The 26,542-nt window shown below is 38.6% G+C and overlaps 1 protein-coding gene across 7 annotated transcripts in view; it reads right to left on the bottom strand.

Moving 5' to 3' along the window:
• Positions 1-26,542, bottom strand: part of NEDD4 (NEDD4 E3 ubiquitin protein ligase) — a 141,105-nt gene that overhangs the window by 73,276 nt on the left and 41,287 nt on the right. For 5 of the 7 annotated variants that reach the window (XM_066276189.1, XM_066276190.1, XM_066276188.1 and 2 more), the window contains one exon: positions 17,292-17,345. In XM_066276189.1, coding sequence (XP_066132286.1) covers positions 17,292-17,345 — 54 coding nt within the window. Of the gene's footprint in view, positions 1-7,465; positions 9,347-17,291; positions 17,346-26,542 lie in introns of those variants that run through there. The other 2 variants (XM_066276186.1, XM_066276187.1) reach the window with 1 other exon arrangement.

Raw genomic sequence — 26,542 nt, 5'->3', positions numbered from 1 at the left:
ATGGCTCATCTTTATGTAAAAGCAGGAGAGGGACTAATTGGATACTTCAACTGTGAACCATAATACTGTTCTCATAAATGAATGGTCTTAAGCCTTGCCTCTCAAAGTACATTTGGGAACATAGTAGCATTGGTATGACTTGGAAGCTTGTAGAAATACAGAACTCTCAGGCTCCAGCACAGAGCTACTGAAGAAAAACCTACATTTAACAAGTGACAACTTAATAAGCCATTCTCCAACAGTAATCCTTAAAACATCAGAAGGTAATACCTACAGCAAAAATTTGAGAGAAAAAGAAAAGAAAAAAAAAGGAAGTAGTCCTGGATAATATTATGTCAGCTGTATCATAAAATGTTACATTCTCAGCTTTCACATGGGGGACTAAAGATAGAAGTCCTGTTAAAAAGATTTCTTTACTTAATGAACAACTGAATTTAGAGACATTGTCTGCTGTACTACCAATATCCTTGATGTTCATTTCTAGCTGCTTGGTAATATTTTTATTTTCTGTTAAGGTAAGCCCAAAATATTGCAGAATGTTATGGTTTTGTAATACTGTACGTCTAAGTCAAGAGAAGGCCTGATATTCCCTTACCCTGAGATACCCTAGAGCAGGGGTCCCCAAACTAAGGCCCGCTGAGGCCATTTATCCGGCCCTCGCCGCACTTCTGGAAGGGGCACCTCTTTCATTGGTGGTCAGTGAGAGGAGCATAGTTCCCATTGAAATACTGGTCAGTTTGTTGATTTAAATTTACTTGTTCTTTATTTCAAATATTGTATTTGTTCCCGTTTTGTTTTTTTACTTTAAAATAAGATGTGTGCAGTGTGCATAGGGATTTGTTCATAGTTCTTTTTATAGTTCGGCCCTCCAATGGTCTGAGGGACAGTGAACTAGCCCCCTGTGTAAAAAGTTTGGGGACCCCTGCCCTAGAGCCTAAACAGAGACATCATGGATCCTCTTGGTCAGGGTGTTCTTTGTTGTGACTTGCCATGAATTGCGCTATGAAGTACACAGACATGCTACTGCTTGCCCTTCCAAGCTCTCTGATCTGCTCTAGTTACATCTAATGCAGTTTAGTTAAATCTCAGTGAAGGTAAAACTGCTTTTTAACAACTGCTTCCATGTTAAGGGCCTTCCCCCAGAAGATCTTACTGAATTGGGATGGATTTGTTCACTATTGTCTTAAAAGGCTTTCTTATATCCCTAAGTGTCTCTCTTCATCTGACCATAGTCTTCCAATCTCACGCATGGGCAAACAGAGAATACTGAATCACATACTTGAAAAAAACTTCAGGTATTTCCTGGATGTGTTGAAAACATCATTGGTTCACTTTCTCAGCACTCCTTCACTCCTTCTGCTAACCACCCTCCTGACCTCAACACATTGGCCACACCCAGGGACTCTGCCAAGCCCCTTCTGTCTAAATAGGCGCCTGATCCTGGCTTCTCCTGGTCTGTCTTGCCCCACTGGCACTCGTAAGGTAAAGGGAGAATGGGTTTACAATAATGAAGCCTCATGACAGCTAGCACCTGGTGGGCTCCGTGTCCTGGAAGAAGCCAGTGACATAAAGATAGAACTACCTATACTCCAAGTAGTTTCTAGGAATAGTCCTGAAACCCTGACTTGTGTTCTACACAGAAGTTCTATTTTTGTTTTGTCTTATTTTGGGTGGTAAGGAGGAGACTGAGAAAGATTAATGCTGTTCAAACTAAGCTGTGACTATTTGGAGGCAGTCTCAGGTTTTAACTTCTAATGTTGTTCCTTCTTTTCATATCGCTGGATCTCCATGTAGGTTTTCACTGTGTATACTCACTTATCCTACAGTCCTAAGATGAAAGAAAGGAGAAGACAACCTTTCCCCCCCCCAAAAAAAAATAGACTGCACTGCAATGTTTTTATAGACAGAGAATGTCTTATGTATCTTATATCCACCTAATACTGTCTCCTATATAGTAATCACTAAACAGACACCTTGCCTACACTATCTCATGCCTATTTTACGACATCTTTGCTTGCTTTTTTGCTTCCTTACCTGTTTCACTTTTATTTCAACCAGGCTTTTCTATTATTTTCTTGAGAATATTCTTGCTAATGTCCCCAAGGACCTTGTAACTGCCACATCCAATGGATACATAAATTCCGTGGCATTGCATGCTGCCCACCTTGAAAGTTTCTTTTCCTTGACTTCCATACTTCCATGCTTTCCTGGGCTCACTGCCCCTTTAGTGGCTCTTACTTAGTCTCCTCTTTATCTCTTCTGCCCCTGTCTCTCCAAAGTTAGTGGTCCCAGAATTCTAATTTATTCCACCACCACCCCCAGTCCCTGTCTCCCTTTCATGCTTTTTCAGCTCATCCTCACCTAAGGCTTCGACTATACTCCTAACTCCCAAGCTCCTCTTCCAGCCTCATAACTCTCCTGAGCCCTGAGCCTGTACCTCCACTTGCCGTGCTTGACAGAAATATCAGGCAGGCAGACTCCCACGCATAAAACCTAATGCCTATTTCCTCTTCACTCGCTCAGTCAGACCCCTTATCCTGAATTCCCTATCTTAGTTCATGACATCACCATTCACCCAGTATCTACGTCAAAAAGAAACCCAAAAAACTAATTCACTTAAAATCCACGGTGTCAAAAAAAATATTTAAAAACACAAAAATGAGCATGTTACACTTGCAAGTAAAGACTTCCATTGCCTAAGTATTTTCTGTTAGCAGGAGACACACTGCTTTATCTTCAGCATGAGGGGATGAGCACAATGGGACTCTGGCCTGCTTCTAGTTCATCATCTCCTCCCATATCCCTGGACTAACTATGCTTGAGTCACATTGAGAACCCTTTATAATGTGATCTTTCATACAACCCACACTGCAGATGTGACTGCTTCTGCCTAGAGCAGCAGTTTTCAACTAGTATGTCCTAAGAAATTTTAAAACATATAACACCTGACCATTTAGTCAGGGGGACTGACCTCTCTCCCCTCTGACTGTCAAATAAAAAATGACAACAGCCAATACAACAATAGCTGTCTAGTATGAATGAATCAAAAGTATACCTAAAAAAATAAAAGCATATCTATTTTTTTAATCAGATCTTCAAAAAAATATATTTTTTTGATGTGCTGTAAAATTTTAGTAGTTTATGTGTTCCATGAGATGAAAAAGGTGGAAAATTGCTGGCCTAGAGTGATGATTCTCAACAGGAGTCAATTTTGCCCCTAGGAGACATTTGGCAATAATTAGTGACATTTTTTTGATTGTCCCAACTGGGGAAGAGAGGTGCTGTTGGTATCCTGTAGGTAGAGGCCAAAGATGCTGCTAAACATCCTACAAGGATGTTTACAAAGAACAGCCCCACGCAGCAGAAAGTATTCAGCTCTGTCGACAGTGCTCAGACTGAGAATCACTGCCCTAGAGTATCCTCCATGATTTCTCCACCTGGTAAACTCCAACTCACCTACCAAGACTCAGCTCAAATGTCACCTCCTCTGTGAAGCCTTCCTCCCCCAACCAGGTCCTCTTCTCCAGACAAAATACTGTCGGCACCTTTCTCACTTTCTCATACACATCTCTATTTTAGCACATCACACATTAGACTGAGAAATGTTTATGTTTAACAGTGTATCTCTATTACTAGAATGGGAGTGCCCAAATAAAGACTGTACTTCATTATCTTTTATTCCCAGTGCTTAGGTCAGTGCCTGGTAAATAGCAGGGACTCAAATGTGTGCTGGATGAATGACTTTAAGAAGACACATCTACAGAGAAGATCAAAGTATTTCTGAAGCAAACAATTCAACTCCCGGGCTCACTTTGAAATTAATATTATAGCCCTGGCCGGTTGGCTCAGCGGTAGAGCGTCGGCCTAGCGTGCGGAGGACCCGGGTTCGATTCCCGGCCAGGGCACATAGGAGAAGCACCCATTTGCTTCTCCACCCCTCCGCCGCGCCTTTCTCTCTGTCTCTCTCTTCCCCTCCCGCAGCCAAGGCTCCATTGGAGCAAAGATGGCCCGGGCGCTGGGGATGGCTCTGTGGCCTCTGCCCCAGGCACTAGAGTGGCTCTGGTCGCAACATGGCGACGCCCAGGATGGGCAGAGCATCGCCCCCTGGTGGGCAGAGCGTCGCCCCTTGGTGGGCGTGCCGGGTGGATCCCGGTCAGGTGCATGCGGGATCCTGTCTGACTGTCTCTCCCTGTTTCCAGCTTCAGAAAAAGGCAAAAAAAAAAAAAAAAAAAAAAATTAGAAATTAATATTATAGTTTCTCAGTTCTAAGAAATATACATATACAAGCACACATTTCTTAATAGAATTCCAAAACTGGTCAGTAACATTGTTGCATCACATTTTGAGAGTCAATACTTACAAACTATAGTATATTAGTCTTTATAGGAAAGATTGTTATTCAAAATAAATTTAACCAAATGTCTATAAATATGCTTCTAAAGTTAATAAAATAAGGACTGGGAAAATAATGGAACACTAAAATAAGTATATATTTAAGACATTTATTTTAGGAAGAACAATTAAATCAATTATTGAAATATGTAATCTTGAGATTAGTGTTAAAGGCATTTGGAATAACTGAGAGTTTTTTAAGTTGTACTATACTAAGCTTAAGCAATTTACCTACCCAGGATTAAGTAACAGAAAATGAACAAAAAGTTCTATAACAAAAAGAAAAAAAGTAAAGCCAAACTTTCTGAGAAAAGCATGCATATATGTGAAGAATGAAAGACGTCTAAACTTGGCCAAAATGCTAAGGTATTTTAAATAACAGGGTAATAAAAACTCAAAGTATCATCACAACATAATATAGGAGATTTAGAAAATAACAGATAGAAAAAATAATAATAATAGTAAACTATTCCACAGATTTTAGAAATATAAATAGTAATTTTTGTAACTTGATAAAAACTACCTTAGTTCCTTAACTTATTTCTTGGTAGACCTGACAAAATATTACACACAATGTTAAAACATCAAATACTGAGTTTCAGATCAAAAGTGACTAGACAGCCTTTACAAACATAATATTATATTTCAAAAAGTATATGTAATAAATGTCAGTTGTTATTTTTGATAGCAAATAAATAAATACTATCATGCAGACTGCACAGTCTCATCTTCATTTTAAGTTGTAAACACAGAACAGAGCCCTCTTATAGACATAGGTAAAAATATTTACTCGATTTAAAAAACTAGCCATTAATGAGCTGTTGATTATAGACAGCAGAAAGTGAATACTGTGCTGGTAGAGGCTAGTAGCTAAACACAAAGAAAAGAATATTCAGTCCTCACAGTGCTTTAGAAACAAGGGTCCCTGACCAAAGCAGTGATTTAATTTCACGGCAGCTCGGTACAGATAGCTGACATTACTAAATGCTACTCTAATATCAACTTGTTAAATGTGAATCCGGACTCAGCATATCAGAATACTAACCCAGACTAACTGGAGTCATGGGAAATATTTTGGGAGCTGTTTATTTATAAATGAGTTACAATATTCCACTATAATTAGATTAATAAATAATTATTGATAAACACAGGATTATTTCTAAAACCCCATTATTGTTACCACTGCTATGTTTACAAAAAACATTAGTATTTTCCTCTTAAAACAAGCCTTTGATTTACCATCAACCACTTAGATCAATTTAGGTCTAGTATATGTTAAATTTAATGGTCACTATGTTTTCTATAATACTTTTATAAAGAGTTATTTAATAAACATTTAAAAAAGGAACAGTTTAATGCTCTATAGCAAATTACATATTTTTGAACTATTTTATAATCCAATAATCTACCCCCCAAAATAGAATCTGCACAAAGCTAGACATTTGGCTGTCACAAAAAAAATATTTGTGAGTTTACCTAAGTTTAAATAAAACCAATAAAAGTGTATATTTTTAGCCATGCAAAAAGCATTTAGTCACACTTTATTAAAAAACATTAAAAATACTATTTTCAAAAGTATAAACAACAACAAACTACACTATTACCACAAAATCAACTATTTTAAGCATATTTCTATAAGTATTTCTAGGTTAATTATTTCTTGCAGACTGTTTCATGAAATAGAAAATAAATTTACAAGGTACATGTAAATTCAAGTAGCAAACTATTAATATGTTTCTTCATAGTATCACTTCATTGCTTTCTTTTCGGGGCAAAACAGTTAAATACATTACAGTCTCCTAAAAGCTAGTTTTTAAACAGTTATGTAAATAGAATTAATAACTCTAAAAGATAGATCAGACTATATGAAATCTGATCTTTATTCATCCTCAGTAAAGTAGTTGCTTATATTAACATCTGTGCATTGGGTAACTGATTATATTTACCAGATTTCAAACGAGAGAAAACAAGCTAGCATTATGAATATTTTATTTACTTCAAGCTATTTGTCCAGAAGTTTAAAAAAAAATCTTTAATATAGATATTGAGTGCTATATAAAGACAGGTAAACAGATCTATTTTCCCCTGAAACTATTTTATACTGTTACCTAGAATCGGTATTAAAAATGTTTTAATATCCTGGGAAGACCTTTCAAATACAAAATTTTTAAAAATCTATTTAAGGTCAAAACACTTAATATGCTTTGGAATGGCCACATTACATAAAGAAGTGTTTTGGTTACAATTCATTACAGTTAAATTACTAATATAATAAAGCAAAAGAATTAAAATAACAAATTAATAAGAAAAATACCTAGCAATTAAAACCAAATTCAGAAATATAAATTTTTAGTTTCAATATCATTGAAAGAGTAAGTTACATTTTAGAAGTTACATTTAACTGGTAGCTAAAGAAAAATAGGGTGGAAATAAAATTCCTGTGGTTAAGGGTATATACAAATGAAAATGCCATTTATTTTCTTCTGCTTTCAATTTGCAACATAATAGTTTTGAACAATGATCTAATAAATACATGTATTTTAGAAAAATATTTTTCTCTATGTTCATTTATAACAAGACTTTTATATTTTTATATAGAGTTTTTTATTGTTTAATATTTTAATTAAGCATTTGACATTTCACTTTATTTCACAATGATTAAAGAGGGGAAAGTACTCAATGAGCATTTTTTAAAGTCAGAATAAAAAATGAAGTTAGACATTAAAATACTATGCCACTTGAGAGGAGGGAAAAATATACCAAGGTAGTGTTATAAAATAAATGATTATTTAAAGCTTGTTTTTATGCTACAGAAACATCTTATGGCTTCAATCACTTTGGAAAGTTTTTTTTTAAAATGAATGTTTCCTACACTGGTAAAATAACAAATAGAGTGAAAAATTATTGTTTTTTTTTCAGATTCACAAATATAAAGTTCATTATTACAAAACTACTTGCTATCTAAGGACCAGGAAAGAATATAAAACTTCTCAGTTATAATAAATTTTAAGCAAATATTTCATAAAGCTATTCTAATATAAATTAACATTTACTAAGACCAAAGGAAACTTACCTTACAAGAATGCTTTGAAGAATTAGATAGTTCATTTGTGAAATCTCTGTTGCTGTCTCTTGGGAAATTATCAAGTTTACCTTCATTTCCAGATGCAAACTTTATGAGTAATTGAGGTGGTCCCCCTTTAGAACAATTGTGCTTAAGGCTGGATAAACAGGAAACATTTGGATAGGCTCCTCCTAATGAAATACTTCTTTGTAAAATACCATGGTTTTTGTTCATCTGTAAATTTGGTCTTTCCAAATGTAGACTATTCCTTTGATAGTCTACATTTTGGGAGGATGGTAAACATGCAGATGTCCTATGCATAAGCTTCATATACTCGGAATCAGAACTGCGCTGAATTTCTGACATCTCTGGTTTACAATCACCATTTGCTGCTTCACTATTGAATGTAGTTGCTTTTTGTTGGGTGAAATTCACTGAAACACAAGAATATCCTTCAGATGACTTCTCAAAGACAGTCTGATTCGGGCTATTATTTGCAATAACAATTTTCTTTGGCGGTAAGCCCTTCCTGTGAAGTGGTCGTACGTCTCTTACCTCTCCAGGAGCACAGATTGTTTTAGATAACCGGAGTCCGTTCACAGCTGTTGAAAGAAATCCCTTAGCGCTAGTGCCATCTTCATGGTGGGCAATTTCGCTGGGAGAAATAATAAACTGGTGTGAGGTTTGATAGGATCCTTTGCTTGGAAGAGTCGCTGAACTTGTCGGAGAAGTTGGTGGGGTATTTAAAGGACTCCTAGGAAAAACGACTAAGGATGAACAACGTTTCAGTGGGATTTTCGAGTTCCTGCTCGCTGGCAGTTTCATACTTTCTAGTCCACGCTCCACGTCATCCTGGACAAAAGGAATTGTACTTGCATTTGAAAAAATCTCACCCGGAGTAGTATTCCTGTTTGGCACACTTCTATTGGAGGTGCTGTCCGAAGATAAAGTCCCACCAAAAAACGTATCATCAGTTGGTGGAAAAGTATAACCACTGCTGTCACTGATGATGCTGTTGGTGTATGAACCTCCACTCGTGATACTTGTGCATGACCCATAATCACTACCGTTGCTGTGGTAAGACCCATTCTCACTGGCCGGAAAGGTACTAAGGCTACCACTGCATATGGCAGAACTGCTTAAAAAGTTACCATCATTCACAACATTCAGCTCATTATCAACCATAGCATTGCTGTAAACGCCGTCTTTCAGGACACAGGTAAAGGAAGCATCATCACCATCAGCTAAGACACTGCTAGAGTGAAGACATCCACCGTACCTGGTTGGCTGGAGTGAAATCTGGAGGCAGCTGCTCTTTTTATTAACATTTTCAGGTGAAGGAGCAGACGATCTCTCCTGAGACTTAACGTTTTCCTTTATTAACGGAGCAAGTGCAGTCTGTCTGGGAGTCAGCTTCATTTGAACAAAGTTAGATGTTGAAATCCGTGTTGGTCTTTTGAAGCACATGTGAACATTGCTATCCAAATCATCTCCGGAGGTTTCTGACAAAGGATAAGTATTGCTTCTTCTGGCTGCAAAGTGCAATCGTAAACTTTGTGCCATTTGTTCTCATTTCCAAACATGTTAAGGGCTGAGAGTCATAACAAAGATCTCTGTCGGTAGACAGGCTAGAAGCAGCTGCACTGCGTCGAAAGAAAAAATCACTTTGTGGTGCCTGAAAGAGCTCTTAAGTAGTAGTCTTTATCCTAAGTAAAACACTAGATACCAGATATCAGAGAAAGAAAAAGACGACCCATTCCCAAGACTGACATTTCCAAAATGTCTTGAATTGCTTGTAGTCAAAATGCCTTCACTTACAAAGCACTTGATTTCCAGCGACCTTTAAGCTGAGCTCAGCTGCAGCACACTGCCTCAAACACTGCCAACCTTGTTTCAATTATACCTTCTCCAATTTGCATGAATGAGTAACACAAGAACAACAATCTTCTAGCATTTCAAGTTGAAACAGTATTTTTTTCACTCCAGCTCTATTAAATGAACATTTAACTACAGGAATCACAGTGCCTATACTTTCTCCAGCAGAGTTTGACCACTAATATTTTTACCCATAGGGATAGAATTACAGGAAGTTGGTAGGAATGAAACCCCATGTAATTGAGTATCAAATCGAGGATTGAATTTCCAAATAGTAGCCATACTAGGAATCTAGTCAAGTCAGTTAATGTAGAAAGGAATAGAGACTGTTATATTTTTTAAAGGTAAATTCAAACAATTACACAATTTGTAAATACCAAAACTATGGGGGAATTAAAAATTTAGCATTAAATCAAATAGATAAATATTTTAGCTTCCACAACACTTTTTATACAAAGTGAAAGCTTAAGGATAGAAATACAAAATTTGCCTAGTAATACTATTACAAAAATTGAGCATATGGCAGAGAGAAAAAAAAGTTTAAGAGAAGCTGTCACCAAGCATTTTCTCCTATAATTTTGGAGCCTTTTGCAGCCAAGTAGTACAGTCTTTAAATGATGCCATTTATATTTTGACTATTAAAACTCTGCCAAGAAATGGCATAAGCAAACATTCCATTAAAAATATATGCAGATTAGACAGAAAAACTATACCCTAATATAATTTGAGCACACAAGATATTTTATTCCACTGTCTCTGCAATTTATTCACTTAAGAGAGTGTTTTGGTAAGTAAAGAAGTCTAAAAAGAATTTAACACATCAAATAAACAGATCTCAATGCCAATTCTGTTCTGAAAAACTCTAAGAGCTCTTTGCTGGCCCCTACTGGTGCATTGAAACAATCCAGTTAGCTGTTTGATATCGATAAAGAAATACACACCATGCTGCATATTTCTTTATATAAACAAAGTACATACTTGTTTACATTTTCGAGTACTAGCACTGCCCTCCAAGTGGAATTACTACTGCTGATAGAGCTCTCATAGTAGAGAACAGTAGACCATTTGTCCTCTTAGGGGTTGTGATTTTGTACATAAATTTTTTTCTGCTTTGTATTTATTTAACCTTTACTTTATTTTCAGTTTATTAGGCAATAAAAGTTTAATATTTTAATTTCTGCCCCAAATGTCACAGACCAAGGTTAGTACCCTATTTGAAAGAAACAAATTTGTTTTTAAATAATACTCTAGGGTGTATTTAAACCCCTTACCTGAATGTTATAGCTGGAACTCCAGTAATAAATATATACTGGCTCATTCATAGGAAAGTAAAAAGTAAAATAGTTCAGTTGTTTACACCACATGGTACTACAGCCAAGTTGTATTTTTCTAAGTAAGGTTTTCTTTTCCCCTCTAAGTAAAAGCAAACATGTAATATATATATATACTTGCACTTTGTTTAAAAAAGAAAACTCCGTGAGCTAGATCTGTTCTCAATTACAATTTTATAAAAAGTATTTTTAATCAATTAGGACATGAAAACATAAAAAATATTAAATTATGTTTCTGACTAGAATGAGAGAGCACTGTTTTAGAATGTGTACAATAATTGTAAACTTAGTAATAAGATTATTTTATTATTTTGACTTTGTATACTCCATCTCCTGTATGATTTTACAGACTTTAGTAAATATTGCGTTATAATACTTTTTTTTTAAAGTGAGAGGAGGGGAGGCACAAACAGATTCCTGCATGCACCCTAACTGGATCCACTGGTAAGCCCAGTAGGGGGCAATGTTCTGCCCATCTGGATCTGGGGCATTGCTCCATTGCTCAGCAGCTGAGCTCTGTTGGTTAAAGCATTGTGCCAAAACACCAAAGTTGCAGGTTCGATCCCTAGGTAGGTTATGTACAGTAAGCAAACAGTGAATGCACAACTATGTGAAATAGCAAATAAATGCTTTCCCTCCATCTCTCTAAAATCAATCAATAAAAAAATAAAAGAATCCCACAACTTCCTGTTCATAGCCAAGCTCCTCTGGTTGTTCAAACAAAATAATGAACTTCAATTATTTGGCCAGATAAATGTTTTTTCCAAGTAATCATGAAGTTACACTAGAGAGGAGGTTGGATGGATGGATGAATGGTTACCACTGTTACTCTGACTGCCTAATATTTTCAGGATTTTTTTTAAAAGTTGAGCCAGCTACTACTCTAAAGATATATCAAAAATCATTACAGCTGGACAAAAAAGGAATGATGTTTGAAAATTTGCAAAAAGGGTTTCACCAAGGAAAAGTAAGGCAAGAGAACCATATGCACTCCCTAAAACACCAGCCTGATCAATTCTAGAGAGGCTGAACAGTGTGCACTGCTGACTCCGGTCTGAGACTGCACAGGATCTCTACTGCAATTATAGCAGTTCTGTGCAGAACCTGGGAACCTGTAGAGTGTAGCCCTTTAACCAAACAGATGCCAAAAGGGAGCATTAACCCCAGGGGAGAAGAGCTGGAGAGTGGTGGCAGTCCTCACTTGGGAGGAATCCATGCAAGTCCTAAAGAATATGAAATTCTGAAATAAAATAAATAATGTTTTAGGATTAGACTGAAGCACAGGATCTCACATTCTGACATGTTTGATTATTGATTATCTATACTAAAAAAAATGTGATTCTCTACATGCCATGAATAGGCTCTCGATAACCCTAGTTATTGACTAGAACTTTGAAGACCCAAGTCCACTGTGATGATTAAAAAATGTGTGTGTCACCTTTGCTGGGCTATTTTTCCCAACTGTTTGGTCAAATACCAATCTAGATGTTGCCATGAAGCTATTTTTTTAGATGTGATTAACACTTAAATTAGTAATTTTGAGTAAAGCAGATTACCTTCCATAATGTGGTGGGCCTCATCCAATTAGTTTAAGGCCTTTATCAGTAAAGACAGGTTTCTTGAACAAGAAGCAATTCTGCCTCAACACTACAACATAGAAACTTTGCCTGAATTTCCAGTCTATTGGCCTGCCCTACCAATTTCAGACTCAAGACTGTAACATCAAGCCTGACCAGGCAATGGCACAGTGGATAGAGTGCCGGACTAGGCTGCAGAAGACCCAGGTTCGAGACCCTATCAAGGTTACCAGCTTGAGCGAGGGCTCATCTGGTTTGAGCAAAAGCTCACCAGCTTGAGCCCAAGGTCGCTGGCTCAAGCAAGGGGTCATTGAGTCTGCTGAAGGCCCTCGGTCAAGGCATGTATGAGAAAGCAATCAATGAACAATTAAGGTGTTGCAACGCACAACGAAAAACTAATGATTGAAGCTTCTCATCTCTCCGTTTCTGTCTGTCTGTCCCTGTCTATTCCTCTCTCTCTCTCTCTGTCTCTGTAAAAAAAAAAAAAGACTGTAACATCAACTCTTACCTGCATTTTCAATCTGCCATCATTGCCTCATAAAGTATAGACTTACCAGTTTCCACAACTGCATAAAGCAATTCCTTAAGATTCATCTAATATCTATCTATTATCTATCTATCTATCTATCTATCTATCTATCTATCTATCTATCTATCACCTACCTACCTGCCTATGTACTTACCTCCCTATCTCAGTGTCTCTCCTCCTATTGGTTCCCTTTCTCTGGAGAACCCTGACTCGTACAACCACTGAACTTGACAAGCACAGCATCCCCTCTCAGTAGATAGAATAGAGACATCTAAAGCTTTGAAGGCTGGATGTGTGCAGGTGTTATCTCTTAGGTCACTGACTCAGAAGCTCTACCTTTTGCATTGGTGGGTAGAATTCTTTTAAAAGCACATAATTCTGAAATGTCCCATCACTGTGAATACTATCATCACTATCCCATCACCAAACTATTATAGTGTATAATCCTCAAGTCATAAAAATGGCTGAAATTAAAAAGGGAGATAAGCCTACTCTTTCTTGAAACAAGTATCATTATATTGCAAATTTTTCCCAGATGACTTAGAAATGGATTCTGCTTAAAATGTTTGTATATTCACTGTACATTTCCAAAGAGAATTTGCTAGAAAAAGAATAGAGTTTTAATTTAGCTGTGAATGCTACAGGAGAACAAAGATAAAACGATATTTACAGAGGGACAGGCCATTTGTAGCTATCCAGTCAAAACTGTTATTTCACCAATGACTATAGTTTGTATGACATCTCAGGTGATCTGTACACTTCAATTACCTGCTAAAACTAGCAACAAATCACAGAATTAGAATGACATATACCACCCTGTTTTAATTCTTTTTTGCTCCCTTTTTCTAGTAAAGTAAGCTTATGAGAAAAGTTGTATTTCTAAGGCAGAGCAGAGTATCTGACACAGCAGATATCTTTTTAAAAATAGTTTTATTTAGACAATTAATTTTAACGGGGTGACACTGGTCAACTAGAGCACATAGATTTAGAGAAAACATCTCCAGATCATTTTGACATTCGATTATATTGTTTGCCCATCACCCAAAATCAAATCGTCCTCCGTCACCCTTTATTTGGTTTTTTTTTTTTTTTTAATTTATTCATTTAGAGAGGAGAGAGAGAGAGAGAGGAGAGACAGAGAGAGAGACGGGGGGAGGAGCTGGAAGCATCAACTCCCATATGTGCCTTGACCAGGCAAGCCCAGGATTTCGAACCAGCAACCTCAGCATTTCCAGATCGATGCTCTATCCACTGCGCCACCACAGGTCAGGCCTCATTTGGTTTTCTTTATGCCCCTCCCTTCCCACCATCCCTTTTCCTCACCTCCCTTCCCCTCCCCCTGGAAACCACTGTACTCTTATCTATGTCCATGAGTCTCAATTTTGTGTCCCACTTATGTATGGAATCATACAATTCTTACTTTTTTCTGATTTACTTATTTCGCTCATTATAATGTTATCAAAGTCCATCTGCATTGTCATAAATGATCCTATGTCATCATTTCTTATGGCTGAGTAGTATTCCATAGTATATATGTATCACATCTTCTTTATCCAATCTTCTATTGAAGGGCTTTTTGGTTGTTTCCATGTCTTGGCCACTGTGAATAATGCTGCGATGAACATGGGGCTGCATGTGTCTTTACATACTAATGATTTTGACTTTTGGGGGTATATTCCCAGTAGAGGGATTGCTGGGTCATATGGTAGTCCTATTCTTAATTTTTTGAGGAACCACCATAGTTTCTTCCATAATGGTTGTACTACTTTACATTCCCACCAACAGTGAATGAGGGTCCCTTTTTCTCCACAGCCTCTCCAACACTTGTTATTACCTATCTTGTTGATAATAGACAATCTAACAGGTGTGAGGTGGTATCTCATTGTAGTTTTGATTTGCATTTCTCTAATAGCTAGTGAAGAGCATTTTTTCATATATCTATTGGCCATTAGTATTTCTTTTTGGGAGAAGTGTCTGTTCACGTCCTCTTCCCATTTTTTATTGGATTGTTTGCTTGTTTGTTGTTGAGTTTTGTGAACAACAGATATCTTAATGGCATACTTTAGTTTATACAAAAAATATAGTATCAGAGAGCTATAAATGCATGAGTCCATGAATGTTAAATAACACTTCATATTTGAATCATAATGAAAATTTTTTTAAGTGCTTCAATAGCCATTGTCTAACTTTATCATCACAATATATATTTATCATATAGATAGGGAAAATCTTGTTATCCCTGTTTTTTTAAACATGAGAAAATATTATCAAAAGGATTGAATGACTTGTCCAGGGTTACAAGTTCATATACCAAAAAACAGGCAGGACTGCAACAGAACTTCAAACTCCTTGGTTTGGGGATCTATAATATCCTAATCAATGCATTCTTTTGTATTTGCATTTAGCTTTAAAGTTAAAGGTTAAAATTTTTTCATATATCATGTTTATAACTCTAGAAATATCCCATTGTTAATATTAGAGGCAATGCTTTTTTCTTTTGACATATCATGACACCCTATGTAGCGCTCTATTCATAGTAAATGCACAAGGAGTGTTAATGCGCCGATCAGAGATGAGAAGTATCAGTTCCGGCAATGTAGAGTCACACCCTACTGAAGTTATTGGCAAAAAAGCCTGGATAACTAGGGTAAAAAGTGCAAACACGAGCTAGCCCTCCTTGTGGACAACATGCAAATAACTCATATAAAAGTGTTCACCAATGATGCACCCAAGAATCAAGGAGAAATTCACATTGGTGTCAATAACAACAGGAAAAATAACACAGTAATACCACTACTCAGCAATTCAACCTGAAAATGTGAATCTTAGAGATACACTCCTACATGGATATTAGGAAACATAGAAAGAATGTTTATCATTTGGTAATAGAAAAAAACAGGAAGCCACATTAATATCTATTAAGGTAGATAAATGCATAAATTAGGATATGGGGTTTTTCAGATGAAGGCAAACTATGTATCAGTGAAAATGTGCTATAGAGCAATCTCACAAATATGACATTAACCAAAAAGCATGTCACAGAAGAATATATCCACAGTGATACTATTTTAATAAATTTAAAAATATGCAAAAGAAAACTATACTTTTTTAGGGATACATATATACATAATAAAAATATTTAAAGCAAAGACACGATAAACATAATATTCCAGACAATGTACTACTTGTGGGGGGAAAAAGAGATGCTATTGGGAAGGGGTATGAAGGTTTAAAGATTTTAGTAATATTTTAGTTCTCAAGGTGAATAATAAAGTACACAGATATGTGTCTTATTTAAAATAAAAAATTATATTATATATAATATATATATTTTTGCATGTATATTTTATAATTTAATAAAAAACACCAACACTAAATTTCACCTAGTCCTATCTAGAAGGAAAACAGATCTGTAGAGACAGAGGGGGAAAATAATTCACTATTCCATAGAAAAAGCAAGAACACAAACAGAAAACAAAAAGCTCTGCACTGACCATTCTAATAACACATCAGCAACATCTGTCACTCAGCCTTAAAAAATCAGATTGCCAGTTAGTGACGAAGTCCCCTCTAGCAGCAAAAAAGCACATTTGCATATTTCAGTGCTAATTCATAGAGTTCATTTGCAGTATCTTCAGTTACTAGAATAGTTATAAGTTCTTGAAGAAAAAACCTTATTATGCAGTCTAATACTAAAAAGTGATAATTTTAAAAATCCAGTGTCTTTGTTAGCTAAAAAATAAATAAAACTGTTTAATTTCCTTTTTGGTGCTCCTATTTAATACAGGTAAGCTTTGAAGACATAACGCTGTTCTTGTACCTTTATGATCAAATCTTACAGATTTAAAACATAAATGTAAGATTTCAAACTAAGAGGGTTTGAAAAAAATGAAGAAAAAAAAAACCTGGTAAAAAGCAAACATAAAGAAGGTTTGAAATAGGATCCCAAAGAGACAAAATCAGGAAAAGGAAAGGACTTCAAGATATTTATAGTTTTTAGGAAATCAGAAATCAAAGCTGTCATGTAAAAAAAAAAAAATCAAGTTTAACTTTGCTTTCTTGCCTCTGTAAGAGCCGGCAATCTTGAGGACTTTCATTTTATGATGTAAAGAGGATAGTTTTCTTTTGGAGAAGGGTGGGAATAAGAGAATGGATATTATAACAGGATGCAGGTCACCCTGCAAAATCACTCGAGTGAGGAGGCACGACCCACAACACTAGGACCACCAACCAGGGTACACGGATGTGAGCGAGGGAAGGCAAGACAAAGAGTCTGCTTTCCTGTCGTCTCCTGTCACAAACGCTTAGAGCGAGGGCTCAAAGTATGGAGAACAATCAGGAGAGGTGCCTGGGGGGAGAGTGGAAGGAGAAAGACAGATGGCATCTGCCTCACCATATTGCCCAGACTCCCCGTAATCACCCCAAATCATCTGCCATGTCACAGATTCCCAAACCACTTTTCCTTGCTGCTTTGCTGAAATGTACCCTGGGTTCCTATTTCTCACAAGTACAATGTAACTTACCAATCGATTTTCATCAAATACTTCAAAGAGAAGTCGGTGCTGCTGAGGATGGACCTAAGTAAGAGAAACACAAACTTTCTTTAAAAACAAATGACTGAGAATAAATGCCTGAAAATGTTGCCGTTTCCAAACTCTTTTTATTTTTATATTTTTGGTATTTTTCTGAAGTTGGAAACGGGGAGGCAGTCAGACAGACTCCCGCATGCGCCTGACAGGGATCCACCCGGCACGCCCACCAGGGGGCGATGCTCTGCCCATCTGGGGCATTGCTCTGTTGCAACCAGAGCCATTCTAGCGCCTGAGGCAGAGGCCATAGAGCCATCGTCAGTGCCCGGGCCAACTTTGCTCCAATGGAGCCTTGGCTGCAGGAGGGGAAGAGAGAGACAGAGAGGAAGGAGAGGGGGAGGGGTGGAGAAGCAAATGGGCACTTCTCCTGTGTGCCCTGGCTGGGAATCGAACCCGGGTGCTGCCGCTCTACCACTGAGCCAACCGGACAGGGCCCTAATTCTTTTTTTTTTTTTTTTACATAAATTTTACTGCATTATGCTACTCATTTTGTCAAGCTTGAAGTCCCCTTTAGTCTTAATGTTTTACCTATGCAGCTGGCCATATATATCAGACTATTGAAGATTTACTGAAAATAGAATTTTAAAAAATTATTATTTTTTTGCCTGGCCTGTGGTAGCGCAGTGGATAGAGCATCAACCTAGAACGCTGAGATTACCAGTTTGAAACCCTGGGCTTGCCGGGTCAAGGCGCATACAACAAGCACCGAACAACTAAAATGAAACAACTATGAGTTGATACTTCTTGCTCTCCACCCCCCTCTCGTTTCTCTCTGTAAAATCAAGAAAATAAAATCTTTAAGAAATTTTTATTGAATTTATTGGGGTGACATTAGTTAAAAAATTATATAGGTCTTAGGTGCCCAATTCTACAACACACCATCTGTACACTGTTTTGTGTGTTCACCACCCCAAGTCAAGTCTCCTTCCATCACTATCCACCCCCCTCTGCCCTCCTCACTCGCCCCTCGCCCCCTCCCCCTCCTGCAATCCTCACACTGTCCTCTGTGTCTATAAGGTTTTTTCTTTGCCTAATCCCTTCACCTTTTTCACCCAACACCCCAAGCCCTTTCCTAATTCCTGTTCTTTAGAAGATATTTTAAGTTCCATGAGATACTTAATACAAAAGCAGACAGTCACACGTCACCCATTTTTCTAATGATATTACCATAACAGCAAAGTAGATTTGGTTTCTTATTTTTCTAAAAGAATGAAAGGAAGTAAAATAATGTTTCAAAAGACCATTTAAATGTTTGCCAGGACTTAAAAACATAAACTACATTTGAACTTACCAATATTATTTACTCACTTTTTATTTTTAAGGTTAGAACTACTCCAAGTAGATGCTGATTTTATGGAAACTAATGTCTGAATCCTTTTAGTACAGACTTGATAAAAAAAAAAATTTGTTGCTTCTACTATAAAAAGTACAGAAGCAGTCAAAAAGTATAGATTGAGTTTTCACTTATTATTTATATTTTATACATGAGTAAAAATTAACATGCAGTATTTTATTTTTCAGAGTCGATGCTTTCATTTTTGCTGAAATATGTCAACAAGTTAAAATCTTTGTAATATCTGACATAAGTCAGAAAGAGACAAATACCGTATGATTTCACTTTTTCTGTGCAATCTAAAGAGCAAAATAAATGAACAAACAAAACAAACTCAGATACAGAGAGCAGGCTGTCAAATGGGAGGCGCTGGGGGACTGGGTGAAAAAGGTGAAGAGATTAAGTACAAATTTCCAGTTATAAAACAGTCACAGGGATGTAAAGTACAGAATAGGGAATATATTTAATAATATTGTAATAACTATGTATGGTGTCAGGTGGGTACTAGACTTACTGGAATGATCACTTTGTAAGTTATGTAAGTGTCTAATCACTATGTTGTACACCTGAAAGTAATATAATATTGTGTGTCAACTGTAACTAGAAAAAGTTTTTTGATTATTAAAAAAACTATTTGATATCAAAAACAAAGTCTTTACTTTTAATTTTATTGATATTAAAGAGAGAGAGAAGGGAGAGAGAGAAATATCAATCTGTTGTTCTACTTATTTGTGCATTCATTGGTTGATTCTTTTTTTTTTTAAGATTTTATTTATTCATTAGAGAGAGGAGAGAGAGAGAGAGAGAAAAGGGGGGAGGAGCAGAAAGCATCAACTCCCATATGTGCCTTGACCAGGCAAGCCCAGGGTTTTGAACCGGCAACCTCAGCGTTTCCAGGTTGACGCTTTATCCACTGCGCCACCACAGGTCAGGCTCATTGGTTGATTCTTATATGTGCCCTGACCAAGGACTGAACCCGCCATCTTGGCGTATAGGGACAACGCTCTAACCAGTGGTCGGCAAACTCATTAGTCAACAGAGCCAAATATCAACAGTACAACGGTTGAAATTTCTTTTGAGAGCCAAATTTTTTAAACTTAAACTATATAGGTAGGTACATTCCTTATCAAGGTAGCGCCTGCACGTGGTATTTTGTAGAAGAGCCACACTCAAGGGGCCAAAGAGCTGCATGTGGCTCACGAGCCGCAGTTTGCTGACCACTGCTCTAACCAACTGAGCTACTCAGCCAAGGCCAAAACCAAAGAAGATCTTTAATAATGTTTTAGACTAGAGGTTAAGTTATGTAAGATAATAGAAAAAAATATGTTGGTCTCTGCCCTGGTTCCTGGCACAAAGCTCTTGAAACCCTCGTAATTTCTTAAGCGATAAGAGCACCAGGAGCATCTTTTGTTCTAACATTAGGTCTCTGACACAGATCCCTGATACAGGGTTGCTAAAACCCCTGTAATTTCACAGGTGCAAGGAATGTCTTTGGTTCTAATGGGGTGACTCTGGGTGGGCTCTAGGATGAGGGCTGGTCACCAGAAAGAACAAGCCATGATTAAAAGCTTGGAATTTTCAGCTCCAACTCCCATTCTCTTGAGAAGGGAAGAAGTTTGAAAATGGAGTTAATGATCAAGCATGCCTACAGGATAAAGCCTCCATAAAAATCCCCAAAGGACGGGGTTTGAAGAGTTTCCAGTTTGGTAAGCACATCCACGTACCAGAGGGTGGCATACCCCAACTCCACAGGGACAGAAGCACCTGTGCTGAGGACCCTCCCGGACCTCACCCTCTGCTCTCCCTCTACCTGGCTGTTCATCTGTATCCTTTATTATAGCATTAATAAGCTGGCAAACGTAAGTGTCTCTCTGAGTTCTGTGAGCTGCTGTAGCAAATTAATGGAACCTGAGGAAGAGTTCATGGGAACCTCCAATTTGTAGCAAAGTCATACAGAAGTCGTAGGTAGCCTGGGGACCTACTACTTTCAACTGGAACAGCACCCAACCTGTGGGATCTGATGCTGTCTCCAGGGAGGAAGTGTCAGAAGTGAGTTAAGATGTAGGACACCCAGGTGGTGTCACACAGAATTGTCTGGTGTGAGGAAAATAACCTCTACACGCTTGGTGACAGAAGTATCCTAAGTGAAATATTCTGTGTGAGTAAAAAAAAGGAAAAACACAGGAGGTGAATAACTAGAATTATTTTCCCTATGATATATATATATTTCCCCACTCAGGCTAATACAAGATGATATATAAAAAAAAAACTCTCATATTTAAGTTGATTTTTCCCCTGTGATAAATATCGTACATTGAACAATGAGATATTTTGATATCTTGCATTACTTGTCAAAAGTATTGATATTGTCATTAGAATATGTCTTACAAGTGGAACAGAGATATTTAGATACCTAACCCAATGTCCACCCTCACTTCTTTCTGAGAACACAATCCTAATTTTACCTTCAGCAATGTCCCCAGAGTCACCACACTGCACAACTCTGTGGGAAATTTTTTTGTTTGAAGTATAATGTATATTCAGTGAAGTATAATGTAAACTAACCTTAAATATACAGCTTGAGGACTTCTTATATATGTATACTGTGTCATCATCACCCAGAACAAAATGTCAAACACTCTGTTCTTCTATGTTCTTCTATTTTATGTACCATTTTCCATATGAATTGTGCCCTCTGGACTTGTTCAGCATTGAAACTCTGAATGTGTCCATCTAAACATGATTCCCTTGCACCTAAGACCAAGGAGGCCAACCTAATGGAAAGAATTGGATGAGACTTCTGGGAGAGTTCTATAAATGTGGCTGTCTCAACCAGCACAGATATTCCTCATGCCCTTTGCTTTTCTCATTCCTGCCTGGAACTTGGATGGGATCGCTGGCACTCCTACCAGCCATATTTTAACAATGGAGCAATTCTGAGTAAGGAAGCCCCAGTCAAGAGCTAGACGCCATGGAGATAGGAAAATAGTGTAAGACAATAATCTTTTCTAAGAAGATGGGAGAGGAAGTTTTGAGGAAGAGATGAAATTTGAGTTGAGACTGGAAAGATGGGAAAGTTTTGAATAAGAAAGTATAAAGAACATTCACAGCAAGGTGGCATCAGAAAATCATGGGGACAGAATGAGCATGCTCTAGGGAGATCAAATGGATAAGAACATTTTTGTATTAGAAAGTGGCAAGAACAATTTGGTTAGTTAGGGTAGAGCCAGGCTGAAGTCAGTGAAGTCTAGAAAAAAAAATGTTAAGATTTGATTGGTAGGGAAGAAAATAAAGCTTTTGAAGGAAAAAATGACATGACATAGGTCCTACATATTATTTTTGTCAGGTAATACATAAAATAATTTGGACTGGCGAGAGACACTGGAGTCCAGAGGGACCGCAGTCAGGTAACTCAGGCAGGAAGGATGAGAGCTCTGCTTGAGATGGTCCCGCGAGAACAGGAAAATGAGGCTATGAAAAACATTTTCAGAGAAAAAATAAGCACTCGCAGTGTCTATCAATGCACCGAGCAGACACGGTACACATTCAATACCAACAATGACTATTCTAAGAAAATAGGAATAATGTCTGATCTAATCAGGCCTCTGTTGTCCTGGTTCAGGCCATAACCAATAGCTACCTAACAGGATTTTCTATCATAACTATCTTCTCTTTTCAATCTACATTTCATGATATTACTGGAATGGCTTACCCTAAAAGATAGTTTGGGCCATCCTTACTGCCTACTTAAAAGTTTTTATGGCCTAAAAAGTAAACTCCAAACCTGAGCATAGACTGACACTTCTGATTTAAGTCCAATTTGCCTTTCCAGCCTGTCTCCTACAACTGTCCCCCAGTCCACCCAAATATACTATAAACAGACGATGCAGTGCTTAAGGAAAAGAATTCAGTGACAGAATTAAGCCCTAATGACCCAAAAGAGAGGTTTAAGTAAACTATGGTTTGTGGGCCAAACTCAGCCACATGCTTTTTTTTTTTCTATAGCCTATGAGATTAAGAACACTTCTTACAGCCCTGGCCGGTTGGCTCAACGGTAAAGCGTCGGCCTAGCGTGCGGAGGACCTGGGTTTGATTCCCGGCCAGGGCACATAGGAGAAGCGCCCATTTGCTTCTCCACCCCTCCGCTGCGCCTTCCTCTCTGTCTCTCTCTTCCCCTCCTGCAGCCAAGGCTCCATTGGAGCAAAGATGGCCCGGGCGCTGGGGATGGCTCTGTGGCCTCTGCCCCAGGCGCTAGAGTGGCTCTGGTCGCAACATGGCGACGCCCACGATGGGCAGAGCATCGCCCCCTGGTGGGCAGAGCATCACCCCCTGGTGGGCGTGCCGGGTGGATCCCGGTCGGGCGCATGCGGGTGTCTGTCTGACTGTCTCTCCCTGTTTCCAGCTTCATAAAAATGCAAAAAAAAAAAAAAAAAAGAACATTTCTTACATTTTTAAATGGATATATAAGTACCTACATAACAGCCTCAATTTTTGCCTGTTGGCCAATAACACCTAAATACCATCTGGCCCTTTAAGAAAAAGTTTGCTGACCCTGTCCTATGACATTCACTGTACATTATCTATTAATTTTTTCCCTCTGTATATACAATAGTACTGGATAAAAACCATCCTTGGAAGATGTGAGAAAATCATTCAAACTACTTTCTGTGTTCTGTGGTTCACGTGAGGATTCTGGTTGAGAAAGAGAGAATTAAGTTTGGACAACCCTGAATCCAACTAGTTGGAACCCCCAAACAATAAAACATACAGAGGGAAGAAAACCATTATAGAAATTATTCACACAAAAATTTTCAGAGCTGAGGGAAACAGCTGTCTTTAAATTGAAACAATTAAGAAAGGTCCAACACAATGGACTTTTAAAACTGTACACACAGGCCTGACCTGTGGTGGTGCAGTGGATAAAGCATCGACCTGGAACACTGAGGTTGCCGGTTCAAAACCTTGGGCTTGCCTGGTCAAGGCACATATGGGAGTTGATGCTTCCTGCTCCTCCCCACCTTCTCTCTCTCTCTGTCTCTCTCTCTCTCTCTGTCTCTCTCTCTCCCCTCTCTCTAAAAATCAATAAATAAAATATAAAATAAAATAAAATAAAACTGTACACACAAAGCATATCACTATAAAATTTTAAACACTGGGATAAAGATCATTATCAAATTTTTCACAGAGAGAAGGATCAACCCCTAAGGGACAAGAATCAGACTCTCTGACTGAAACACAATGCTCAATGAAGATGAAGCAATGCCTCAAGTTTCTTAGGAGAAATTATTTTCGAACTAGAAGATGTAAGGGCCAAACTTGGCCAAACATAAGTTGGCTATTTTCTTATCTCTTATGACTGGAAGTCAATTTGAGACATGAACATATGAACTCTTGAGCAACATAGAAATAATGACCAGAAAAAAGACACCGTTAAAAAGTGTTTAGAGAAGTGGGGAGGATGGGGTACCAGAGTCTGTTGCTTTTTATTTTAAGTGCCTTTACACTACCTCATTTTTTAGCTATTTGAGTTGTTTGATGAGATTTTATTTATCTATTTATTTATTTTCTTCTTTCCCAAGTGAGAGAAGGTCTAGATAGACAGACTCCCACATGTGCCCCAACCAGGATTCACCCAGCAACCCCCATCTGGGGCCTATGCTCTGCCCATCTGGGGTCATGCTTGCAACCAAGCTATTATTAGCACCTGAGGCAGAGGCTCCACAGAGCCATCCTCAGCACCTCGGGCAATGTGCTCAAACCAATTGGGCCATAGTTGCAGGAGGGGAAGAGAGAGATACAGAGAGAAGGGGTAAGGGGACAGGTGGAGAAGTAGATGGATGCTTCTCCTGGGTTCCCTGACTGGGAATCGAACCCAGGACATCGTCACGCCAGGCTGATACTCTACCAACAAGCCAGAGCTGAGATTTTTTTTTAATGTATTAAAAATAGGAGTAAAGAGGCTCAGGCCAGTTGGCTCGGTGGTAGAGTGTCGGCCTGGCGTGCGGGGGACCCGGGTACGATTCCCAGACAGGGCACATAGGAGAAGTGCCCATTTGCTTCTCCACCCCCCCTCCTTCCTCTCTGTCTCTCTCTTCCCCTCCCGCAGCCAAGGCTCCATTGGAGCAAAGATGGCCCGGGCGCTGGGGATGGCTCCTTGGCCTCTGCCCCAGGCCTAGAGTGGCTCTGGTCGCGGCAGAGTGATGCCCCGGAGTGGCAGAGCATCGCCCCCTGGTGGGCAGAGCTTCGCCCCTGGTGGGCGTGCCGGGTGGATCCCGGTCGGGCGCATGCGGGAGTCTGACTGTCTCTCCCCGTTTCCAGCTTCAGAAAAGAAAAAAAAAAAAAGGAGTAAAGCTATGGTCACAAAAATAGTTTACAAAGTCATATTTATAGGAATGATGAAAGCAGAAGAAACAAAAATAAAAATATTGGAGATAAGTTTTCTGAAAAAAAGGATAAGTATGTAGCCTAACGAGGTGGTGGTACAGTGGATAGAGTGACGGCCTGAGATGCTGAGGACCCAGGTTTGAAACTTGAGCACGGGGTTGCTGGCTTGAGCATGGAATCATTAACATGATCCCATATTCACTGGCTTGAGCCCAAAGTCACTGGCTTGAAGCCCAAGGTCGCTGGCCAGAGCAAGGGGTCACTGACTCAGCAGGAGCCCCTAGGTCAAGGCCCATATTAGAAAGCAATCAATGAACAACGTGCTGCAACTATGAGTTGATGCTTCTCATCTCTCTCCCTTTCTGTCTGCCTCTGACTCTCACTAAAAAAAAAAAGGATAAATATGTAAGTATCATATATAAATGCATTAAAGATGAAATTTTCATGGAAGAACAAAAAGTATGGATAAGTGTCAATTCATTCCATGGTGTTCATAAGAAAAGTGAAGTTCCAGTAATTTACTGGTGGATTCAGGGGGAAAAAATGTATGCATATTTTTACTTTTTTTTTTTGCATTTTTCTGAAGCTGGAAACAGGGAGAGACAGTCAGACAGACTCCCGCATGCGCCCGACCGGGATCCACCCGGCACGCCCACCAGGGGCGACGCTCTGTCCACCAGGGGGCGATGCTCTGCCCATCGTGGGCGTCGCCATGTTGCGACCAGAGCCACTCTAGCGCCTGGGGCAGAGGCCACAGAGCCATCCCCAGCGCCCAGGCCGTCCTTGCTCCAATGGAGCCTTGGCTGCGGGAGGGGAAGAGAGAGACAGAGAGGAAGGTGCGGCGGAGGGGTGGAGAAGCAAATGGGCGCTTCTCCTGTGTGCCCTGGCCGGGAATCGAACCCAGGTCCTCTGCATGCTAGGCCGACGCTCTGTATGCATATTTTTAAAAAAGTTTTATTGAAATATAATTCACATACCATACAAATGACCCATTGAAAGTGTACAATTTGGTGGTTTTTAGTATAGTCATAGAGTATGCAACCACCATCACAATTTAAAACATTTTCATCATCTCAAAAAGAAACACGGCTGCCTGGCCTGTGGGGGCGCAGTGGATAGAGCATCAATCCGGAACGCTGAGGTCACCAGTTCGAAACCCTGGGCTTGTCCAGTCAAGCCACATACAACAAGAAATCAACAAACAATGAAAGTGAAGCAACTATCAGTTGATACTTCTCACCACCACCACCACCACCCCCTGTGAAATCAGTAAGTAGATCTTTAAAAGAGAGAGAGAGAATAAATCTCATTTAAAGAGAAAACAGAAACACAACGCCCTTTGGCAGTCACTCCTGATTTCCTCCTCACCTCCCCATTCTCAGGCAACCTATACTTTCTGTCTCCATAGATTTGCCTATTCTAGAAAATTAACGTAAGTGGAATCAAACGTGGTCTTTTGTAACTGGCT

The sequence above is a fragment of the Saccopteryx bilineata genome, chromosome 4 (genome assembly GCF_036850765.1).
Source record: "Saccopteryx bilineata isolate mSacBil1 chromosome 4, mSacBil1_pri_phased_curated, whole genome shotgun sequence".
In the NCBI taxonomy this organism is placed as follows: Eukaryota; Metazoa; Chordata; class Mammalia; order Chiroptera; family Emballonuridae; genus Saccopteryx; species Saccopteryx bilineata.
This window is presented reverse-complemented; position numbering and strand designations above follow the sequence as displayed.